This window comes from Orycteropus afer, unplaced genomic scaffold, assembly GCF_000298275.1.
Source record: "Orycteropus afer afer isolate SDZICR_OR568_19922 unplaced genomic scaffold, OryAfe1.0 scaffold00296, whole genome shotgun sequence".
Classification (NCBI taxonomy): domain Eukaryota; kingdom Metazoa; phylum Chordata; class Mammalia; order Tubulidentata; family Orycteropodidae; genus Orycteropus; species Orycteropus afer.
Window position 1 is genome coordinate 1,338,155 of NW_006921883.1, and position 11,221 is coordinate 1,349,375.

At 37.5% G+C, this 11,221-nt stretch overlaps 1 protein-coding gene across 1 annotated transcript in view; it reads left to right on the forward strand.

Moving 5' to 3' along the window:
- The window catches only part of ITGA1 (integrin subunit alpha 1), a 186,460-nt gene extending 175,488 nt beyond the window's left edge, over positions 1 to 10,972 (forward strand). The window contains exons 27-28 of the mRNA XM_007951538.1: positions 4,589 to 4,705; positions 10,928 to 10,972. Of these exons, the coding sequence (XP_007949729.1) occupies positions 4,589 to 4,705; positions 10,928 to 10,972 (162 nt within the window). The remainder of the gene's footprint in view (positions 1 to 4,588; positions 4,706 to 10,927) is intronic.
- The last annotated feature ends 249 nt before the right edge of the window (positions 10,973 to 11,221 follow it).

Genomic DNA, 11,221 nt, shown 5'->3' on the forward strand with positions numbered 1-11,221 from the left:
GTTTGCAATGAACAAGTCGTTGGTCTTGCAAAATTCTACCATACGAGTTCCAGCATTATTTCTGTCATCAAGGCCAAATTTTCCAACTAATAATTAGCTTTATTTCCCCAAAATGTAATCTAAAATCTCCCCTATACAGGTACCTATTCTATATTTCATCCTAAAAGAAAATCATGCCTAAATTGATAAAATTCCTAAAAGTAATCATTTTGTACTTCTGTAATCTTGGGTCATTGATCCTATCCCCACTCCAGTTTCTATATCTGAAAGTTCAGGGAATTGTTTTAGATGTTGTTATGGATTGAATTATGTTCCCCAAAAATATGTGTTGTAAATCCTAACCTCTCTGCCTGTGGTTATGATCTCATTTGAAAATGGATTGTCTTTGTATGTCAAGAGGCAGGATTAGTGTAGGGTGTATCTAGAGTCAATCTCTTTTAACATATAAAAGAGATTAAACAAGGAAGGAGAAGAAGGACGAGGGAAGATGGATGTCAAGTCACTTGAAGATCACTCAGGAGCAGAAGTTCAAAGAGACAAGGACCTTCCTCTAGAGCCAAAAGGGAAAGAAACATTTTCCTAGAGTCTGCATCCTGAATTTGACTTCTAGCCTTGTCTGTCAGTTTGTCCTAGTGTGGTGGCTTCTGTGTTTCTGTGATGTAGGAAGCTATGCCTCCAGCATTTCAAATACCAGCAGGGTCACTAATCGTGGACAGATTTCAGCAGAACTTCAAGACTAAGACAGACTTGGAAGAAGGACTTGACAATATACTTCTAAACAAATTGGCCAGTGAAAACCTCATTAGACAGGACAGTGCTTTGTTCTGCTGGACATAGGGTTGCTGTGAGTCAGAAGTGACTCAATGGCACCTAACAACAAACAACTACAGCCTCCTGAACTGTGAGAAAATAAACTGCTGTTTGTTAAATCCAACCACTTATGATATGTCTGTTAGAGCAGCACCAGGTAACTAAGGCAGATGTGTTTAAAATCTGTTTTAAAAGGTCCCATTCTGTAATAAACTGTAGTACTACCAGCACTGTATTCCTCATGCATCAGGAGTGACTTAAAAACCAGTTGCAAGGGAGTTCAGCAAGATGACAGAATAGGTAGACAAGCTACAACAGAGCAGTGAGAAACCAGTTGAAACCAATACAGAAGATGATCCTATAACCCTGAGCTTTGAAGGCAAGGATAAAAAGAAGTGGATTAAATACTAAATAGTAGAAGAACATGAATGAAAACAGTGAGGAAGGAGACAAGCAGAGCTGTGAACTGCTGGCTGTCTTGAGGGCACAGCCGTTTTTTAATGTTTCCCAGTAACAACCTAAGAATCAGCTCTGCTCACTAAAGACTGCATGGGCAAGGACTGCATTGGTGCCTGACAACCAGAAATGAAAACAGCAAAGAAGGAGACAAACAGACCTGTGGACTGCAAGCGGCTTTCCTGAGGTGCAGCCATTGTGAATATTTGCAAGCAGTGAGCACCAACATATTGCATATATGGAGGTGTCCTCACATAGGAGTAAGCTCTGCTTGCTGAGGACAGCACAGGTGTCCACACTGGGGGATGATGACTAGAAAGACATTAAACATAAATAGAAGACCACCACAATGTCTCGGATACAACAGACCACCACAGTCCACACAAAGAAGCAAGATAAAATAGTGGAAACGAGGCACTATGATACAAACACAGACAGTATCCCTGAGGAAGAAGCAGCATTGTAATTCTCTGATAAGGAATTCAAAAGAATTGTTTATGAATACCTTCAATGGGTTGAGAGACAAATCAAGGAATACACTGACAAGATCAAGGAAAAGACAAAACTAAGGAAAATAGAAAAAAAAAAAACCTCTAGAACAATATAGGAAAACAATATAAGAACAAATTGACAAAATGAATGAAAAATTAGAAATGGTACAAAAACAACAAATAGAAATCCAGAAGACTAATACTAAGATTTCAGAAATAGATAACACATTGAATGGGCAAAGGAGTAGCATCAAACTAATGGGAGACAGAATTAATGAGACTGAAGACAAATACCTCAATATTCCTTTGTTAAGGGATCAATCAGACAAAAGATTAAAACAAAATGTAGAAAGCATAAGATTCATGTAGGATATTATCAAGAGGAATAACCTACATATAATCAAAATTCCAGAACAGGAAGAGACAAAACTACAGAGAAAAAGTTGTCCGAGATTCGTTGGAAGAGAACTTCCTTAATATGGCGAAAGATAAGAATATATCCATTCAAGTTCAACAAACCCCAAACAAGATAGACCCCAAAAGAAAATCACCAAGACATATCATAATCAAGTTCACCAAAACCAAAGACAAAGAAAGAATCCTGAAAGCACCACAGGAAAAATGAAAAGTTACCTATAAAGGGCAACCAATAAGACTAAGCTTGGATTTCTCAGCAGAAACCATGCAGGCAAAAAGGCAATGGGATTATATATATAAAATCCTGAAAGAAAAAAAAATATTTCCAACCAAGAATTATATAAAACCCAAACCCACTGCCATGGAGTCAGATCTGACTCATAGCAACCCTTCCTTGGGTTTCTGAGGTGGTATCACTACGAAAGTAGATTGTCCAACTTTCCTTCTGGGGAGTGGTTGGTGGGTTTGAACCACCACCCTTCTGGTTAGCAGTCAGTGCCTTCGGAACTATGCCACCAGAGCTACTAAGAACCTAGCAAAATTGTCCTTCAAATATCCAGGTGCAATTAGATTTCCAGATAAACAGAAATAAAGGGAATTTGTTAAAAACAGACCAACCTTACAAGAGATGCTAAAGGGAGTCCTTTGGACAGAGAACCAACAGCAGCAAACAACTGATGATTAACACATATGATGATATAACCCAGAAACCAATCTTGTTATAGAGGTATCCAAAGTAAAATAAGCTTACAAGACTGTAAACAGGGAACTAGAGATATCAATTGGTAAATGAGAATGACTACAAACCAAACAGAAGGAATAAATAGTTACAGAATTTGTAAATGGTGATGAAGTAAACACAATTGTGTGATAGAAAAGACTGTTTTAAACTTGGAAAGAAAATAATAAATCACAGGGTAACCTCAAAGAAAAATAACAAACCTTTGTATCAAAATAAAAACCAGCTGCTCTTGAATTGATTCCGACTGATGGCAACCCCATGTGTGTCAGAATAGAATTTGCTCTGTAGGATTTTCAATGACTCTTATTTCAGAAGCAGCTTGCTTAGCTTCTCTTCCGAGGTACCTCTGGGTGGGCTCAAGCCTCCAGCATTTTGGTCAGCATCCAAGAGCTTTAACATCTGCACCAACCAGGCCTCCAGTAGTGGTTGACCTGGAGCGATTTGAAGAGTTTGGATTGGTATCACTGTATAAATGTCTTCCCTGTTAGTTTCTGTTTCTAGCCCTAATCTTCCCTCTAGGATAGATTTGTTTGTTCAATGCATATACAGAACCATGAGCTATTATTTAAAAAAAAAAACAAACTCACTGCCATGGAGTGGATTCCAACTCATAGCAACTCCCATTGGGTTTCCGAGGCTGTAAATCTTTACGGAAGTAGATTGCCCTATCTTCCGTCCATGGGGCAGCTGGTGAGTGTGAACCGCTGACCTTTTGGTTAGCAGCCAAATGCTTTATCCACTATGCCACCAGAGCTCTGTTTTGAGCTATTTTTAGCCATGAGTTAATTTTTCACTAATCTGAAGAAGTGGACACAGAGCAGACAAGTTTTATTGAGGTTTGGGTGCCATAGTAAGCGTCCTTAAGTAGCTGAAGCAGTAAAAATGGTCTACTTGACAATTTTCCTTCAGTTGAGACCTGACTCAATAGTTGCTGACTAAAACAAAAACCACCTGAAACAAAAGTGTGGTGTAATAAAAAAAAATATTGGGGGTAAGTGTATGTGCAAAAAATCCTCTGTACACTTGAGATTTGTGCATTTTACTGTATGAAAATTAGATTGCAATTTAGAAACATGAAAATAAAGCATATTAGAATTAGAATAATGAGATCCACTCAGATTTTTAGTGTCAATGCTACATATGACCTTGAACCCTAAACTTAACAGTATTTGTATAACAACAACAAAAAAAAAACCTCACTGTTGTCGAGTCAGATCCAACTCATAGTAACCCTTCCTTGGGTTTCTGAGGTGGTGTCACTACAGACATAGATTGCCCAACCTTCCTTCTGGGGAATGGCTACAGTAAAATATATTAATAATATCTGTAAACCACATAATACTTTCAGTTCTAGAGTTAAAGCAGAAATTCACCCCTAACCTCGAACATACTAATTGATTATTTTGCTCTTTATTTATAAATTTGTGAAGGATAAGATGATAAGTATTTTTCACTCATAATAGTTTTGATGTAGTAAAGATTTAGAATAACAGAAAGCATTTTACAAAGTAAACTCAATGTATTTTACAAAGTAAACTCAATGTTTTCTCTGTATGTGGTAATGACATTAAGTACACTGTTTAGTAGAAAATTATAACCTACTAGAACTCAGTGCTCTGGGAGTGCTAATAGGTGTTTATGAATGTTAACAATCTTGTTTAATAATTTCCAGCTTGCTATTCAAATATCCAAAGATGGGCTACCAGGCAGTGTGCCATTATGGGTAATCCTGTTGAGTGCTTTTGCTGGATTATTGCTATTAATGCTGCTCATATTAGCCCTGTGGAAGGTAAGCACCAAAGTTCCTTAGACTTTCTATTTCAATCATCAACAACCAATTGAAAATTTATGATGCATCCATGCTGTGGAATACAGTATTGTGCTGCTATACTGCTAGAAAAAACCATTGAAATGATGGCCAGCAAAAAAAAAAAAAAAAAGTATATTTCAAGCATTATGAAAACTTTCTATATTTCTATATTTGTAAAAGAAAAAAAGAACACATCACATTTTGAACTACGCTCTTCTCAAAATCATGGAGGATCATTTAGTGGTTGGAATTATATAGGACTTTTCGTATATCTTTAACACTTAAAATTTTAATATAATTATGTGCTACTTTTATAATCAGAGAAGAATGAAAAATGTATTTTGTAGATAGAGGAAATAATGGACTCCTGTGTCAATTTAAGGGCATATAGGCAGTTGATTCATAGTTAAAGTAAGCTTTACCCTAATCACACATCTCTGTGTTTTGTAAAATTGAAATGCTTGCTTTATATACCATCTTTAATGCAATAGTGTGTCCCTTGACTGGAGACTTGATTTAAAGAATTTACAGTCTCAGAGTCCTATATAAAATCCATATGTCAAATTGAGTAGCCATCTATTTTCTGTCCAATAAATTTGGGTGTTTTTGTAGGTATTTTGCTTGAATTAAAGTCTGAAAGATTTTTCAAACCCTTAGCTGAATCATTTTCAATGAACAAAACTGAGATAGTCACTTTTAGGATAAATTTAATAGGGAATAAAATCCCACTAAAAAAGTTGAATTTAAAACTTTTCCAATTAAACATCAAAACCAAGAATCCAAACTCACTGCAATTGAGTTGATTCTAACTCATAGCAACCCCTGTTGGGTTTCTGAGGCTATGAATCTTTGCAGAAGTAGTTTGTGCCATCTTCCTTCCCTGGAGTGGCTGATGGGTTTGAACAACTGGCCTTCTGGTTAACAGCCAAGTGCCTTATCCATTATGCCACCAGAGCTTTTTAAACATCATGTTGGCCACTATTCTAGTATAGTAACATCTTATATTTTGCCTGTTACTTTGTTAAACAGGTAAACTATGTTAAAAATACAGATTGTGACTGTTGTTGTTATTGTGTGCCGTCGAGTCGGGCCTGACTCATAGCGACCCCTCCTTGGGCTGACAAGGCGGTATCACTACAGAAGTAAATTTCCCAACCTTCCTTCTGAGGAGTGGCTGGTGGGTTTGAACTGCCAGCCTTCTGGTTAGCAGTCAAGTGCCTTAGGCACTATGCTACCAGAGCTCCATTTTTGTAATACCTGAACAACGCAATTGTCTTTTATTCAAATAATTTAAATTGTAAATTTCCTCCTACTGAATTACCTAGTCTTTCTAACTCTTCTATAATAATTAAATTATAATTTTTGGGGAATTACTATCTGAGGAGATGAGCGAACGCATCTTAAAGATGTAGGTTAGTAGCATTTAGTTCAATAAATGGAAACCATAGCTTTTCTCCAATGAAGCCCCAAAACAAGATTTCTTCACCATATCAAAAGCCCAGGATTCTCATAGTCACGAGATACCAACGCTCTCTCTGTAATACCTGACTTTGCCACACTGTGGTACCCAAAGCCTAGCTTTTTGGTGTCAAGGTTGTGCTTCAAATATAGAATGTGGCCTCTTTGTTTACTTGTAGCTCTAATAGAGTGGTGCTGCTTACTGCTTTCAGTATGCCTTTTATTCTAGCACTGAACTTTCCTGTGTAACTTTAGTACACCCCTGACAAGAGAAGAGGAGAAAACAGAGCTGATACTTGCATAGCTCTCCCTGGCCTTTGTACCACTGTTTAAAACAAGCAAATGCAACATTTTGCTCGCTTTTTTTTTCCCCCCGGTCACTAGTCTGAAAAAGCATAAGTATAACGATAAACACATTCTTCCATTCAGCAAGTTGTTGATAAATTTTTACGGATTTGTAGATTGTCTTTATTGGCCCAAAGCAAGGTTATTTAACAAATGTTTGGACTACCCTGACCAGTAGGTAGTGTTTAGCCACTTCCATGGGAGATCTAGCAATCAGAACTCAGGTTCCAAAGCAGAAGGAAGGGAGCTAAGACACTGAGTGTTTACTGTGTGCCAGAACCATCTTAAGCATTTCCATACTGTCTCATTGAAAACACACAACAACTTTATGAGGTAGACACTATCATAAACCTCATTTTGTAAATGGGGAACATGAGGCATAGAAAAGTTGAGGTTTCCCAGGCCATATGGTTAGTAAAGTTTAGAACAAGGATATGAATTTGGGCCATTTTACTCAGCACCCACACTACTAACCCTTTACTGTGTGTTCTCTCTTGCTTCATTCACTTTGATATCCTTACAAAAGCCTTTTTTTCAACTAAGTCTTTTAACTACATCTTATACTCAAGGACATAGAAGCAAGGAGAAATTAAGTAACTCTTCCAACATTAACGGCCACCGGCCACTTCTCGGAAGGAAGGTTGGGCAATCTACTTCCGTAGTGATACCACCTCGGAAACCCAAGGAGCGGTCGCTATGAGTTGAGCCCGACTTGATGGCACACAACAACAACAACAACAACAATATGACTGGATTCAAGCAATAACCTACTTGCAAAGCCCTGTTCCTTCCCAGTATATCCTACCGCTGCAGGCTTTGTGACTGACTCTTTACCCTAGAGCTACAGGAATTGGGTTTTGCTCCAGAAAGTCAAGAGCTCTCTGAAATATGCAGAAATATTTGGTTTCATAAAGAAAACCTGTTTGGACTCATACTTTTAGCAGGCTCTGTTCTACTGAAAAGCTTATCCCCTATGCCTGCTTTGAAGCTGTGTGTGTTGTTTCTACCACTTATCTGTTAGTTTGTTGTACTGTGGTGGTTTGTGGGTTTCTGTCATGCTGGAAGCTATACCACTGGTATTTCAAATACCACTAGAGTCACCCAAGGTGGACAGATTTTAGCAGAGTTTCCAGACTGAGACAGACTAGGAAGAAGTATGTGGCCAGGTTCACTTCTGAAAAGAATTGTCACTGAAAACCTTATGAATAGCAGGGATATAGGTCAATGACTGTTTGATAGAGGACAATGAGCTAGAGGAACTGGGTGTTGTCCAAGAGGGTCACCAACTCTCTGAAACATACAAAAATATTTGGTTTCATAAAGAGGGTCCCTGGTTGGATTCAGACTTTCATCAGGCTCTGTTCTACTGAAAAGCTTTCCCCATGCTGGCTTTGACGCTGTGGAGGGCCTCCCCTGAGACAGGCATTCAGTCTGCAGTAGGTACACAGCTCATCCTCACACATCTTTGCACACTGATTAGATCTGGAGCACACACCTCAGACTATCCCTTCCTCCCTATCTTTTCTTATCCTTTTTCCAAATCCTACCATTCTGAATTGGAACTCCCTAATCTGAGACTCCATCAGGGGACAGGCCAAAGATTCCCCCTGGAGTAGTGATTAGTTTCAAAAAGCACAGCCTTTATAGCTTTATCTTCATAGGACAAAAAAAACACCAGTTGCTATTGAGTTGATTCCAATTCATAGCAACCTTGAACAGAGTAGAGCTGTCTCACAGGGTTTCCAAGGTTGTAAACTTCATGGACAAGGAGCTCTGATGGTGTAGTGCCTAAAACATTTGACTGCTAACCAGAAGATTCGTAGTTCAAACCCACCATGAGGAAGGAAGCCTGGACAATATATTTCTGTAAAGATTTACTGCCTCAGAAACCCAAAGGGGGGTCTCTCTAATTCAGAGTCGACTCAACAGCAGTGAGTTTGTTTTTTGTTTGTGGTTAAAACTTTATGAAAGCAGACTGACACATCTTTCTTCCATGGAGGACTGGTAGATTCGAACCACTGACTCTAGCACTTTAACTACTGTACCACCAGAGCTCCTGTTCATAGGACATAGGGCAAAAATTAAAGCTTGAGAAACTCTTGGTAGCTGAGGAATTAATATACTTAGTGATTGAAGGGGGACTCCCTGTAGAGGACAGAGGTTTAAATAGGTTGAGAAACATGTCCTAAAACATGGCTGCTGGTGGCTTGACTGCCATGCTGGGTGGGGTGCCCAGTATGCCAATGTAACCAATAGTGTGGAATGCAACTTCATCCACACAGGACCCCTGAGAACACTGGAAGTTCCTCTTTCGTAACTTGATCTGACACTGACACCTTAAGTTTCACCATGGTAGTTTTATTTATTCATCTTAAAGCTCTGTTCCTCATCAGATGTACATATCCTTAGTGGGTGGGTAAGAATAGCACTTTACATATTTTTAGTCTCTTATTTATTAGTATGAATTAATTCATTCAAGATTTATTTAATTAAGCACCTACCTTGTGCCAGGGACTTTAACCACCACTTTTGGTCATAAGATTTTGAACTATAAACAAACATACAAACAACTTCTGCCCTTAAGTGGGGTCCGACTCACAGTTGAGTCTGTAGGACAGAGTAGAACTGCCCCATAGGATTTCCAAGGCTACAAATCTTGTCTCATTGGTGGGTTCAAACAGCCAACGTTTTGATTCACAGCTGACTGCTTACCAGGGTTTTGAACTATGGTTGCATAACAAGGATCATTAAGAAATAGGAAAGAAAAAGAAGGAAAGCAAATACTACAAAGGAAATTTGAGGACCAAACTTTTCTTTTTTTCAGATTTCACCTAGGAATGGCTCAGTTAAATTTGGAGTTATAAAATATATGCTTCTAATATCCACTCTAATCACCCAACTTCTCTTAAGACCCCAATGTTAATAGAATTGGTTGAGTGGAAAAATTCAGATAACAGAAATTAAGTTTTAAAATAGAGCATTAAATATATGAAGGCAAAGGAAGGTTAAAAGCAGCAAACAGATTTAAGAGAGGACAGATATAAGATCAAGACCTAGGTGTTGCAACAAAGAAAAAAGTCATATAATTCACCACCTGGTTTTATGAAAGCAATGGCTGATTTATTTTAGACTCAGGACATGCAGGCACAAGTTAAAGAGGCCTAATAGTTTGTGAATCTGAGACTTACTGTCGGCTCAAAGAAAGAGGCCTGAGACGTGTAGGAGAACAGACATTCTGGGGACAACATGTTTATTATGTTTTTCATATTCATTCATCCCATTGCCACTGGGAAATTCACCACACTTTCTTCTCATCGACCACCAACTAGATCTGGACTGGAGGAAGTCAACCTTCTGAAACCTGAAAACACACACTTTTCCCATTTATTCCCTCTCAATTTTTCAAGAATTATTTTTACTAAAAATGTAATTCCATTACATAATTCATCGGATGGAGGTATCATATACATTTAAAGAATTAAATCATTGTCTTTGCTTGAACTATCATAACCCAGTCTCAACTTGTGGGAGAAAACCACACAGACACACATTTGAGGTCAATAATTGTGAAGGTTCCTTCTAGATTCATACTTTTATTGTTGTTGCTGTTGTTCTATATAAGGAGTTCTGGTGGTGCAGTACCTAAGGCATTTGACTGCTAACCTGAAGGTTGCTGGTTCAAACCCACCAGCTACTCCATGGAAGGAAGTTGGGACAATCTACTTCCATAAAGATGTACTGCTTCAGAAACCCAAAGGGGTCATAAATACATATATTTTGTGATGCCCGAAGTCACAAAGTATAATAAACTATGACTCATATTCACTACTATGTGCAATTTTTCATATATTCACTGACTTCATTTTCATATCCAAATGATGCAGAGTATTTACAAGAGATTCTTTATGTAAAGTCTGTAGGCAGATGTCCTGATGCATTTAACATTAATGCAGACCACTCAGAAATCACCCTATCACATGAGCCACAGGTGTACCAAACTGATTGACCATCAACTCTAATTGCTTCAATTTATGACCATCTATTATTTGAGGGAATTTTCTCTGCCACATCCTTAGAGAGGAAAAAAAAGATTAAATGAATGTAGAGTCAGTGCCAGCTAACTGCAGTTTATATGTCTTCCAAAATATTTTCCCAGAGCACTTTAAATTGTCTAAATAAATTTTACTAGAAGACATGGTATAGCTAACAAAAAAAGTTAAAAATAAAATAGCATTTTGTTAAATGTATCTTGAGTATCAGTACTATACAATAAATAGGTCTATATAAAAAACTCAGAATTGCCAAAATGCTGTTAAATTAAATTGTAGCCAAGAAGATTAGTATTTATTACAAAATTTCAAGTAACTAATTCTGTTATGCTTTGTATTTTCTCAACAGATTGGATTCTTCAAAAGACCACTAAAAAAGAAAATGGAGAAATGAAATATTTTACAAGAGAAAAATCATGATTTTTCAATGATCTATCCTCAGGTTTGCCTCAAATATGTGACAAGAAATATATAACTAAAGACATGGTCACATTACATTATGTAATCCATCAGGGATTCATCACTTGGAAAATAACAGATCAAGCATGGTCCAAAGCAATAGTATAAAGATATATTTTATAAGATGATGAAAGATATTTTTAAATAATTACTCATTTTTTGAGTATTTAAGCAAAATTACAGT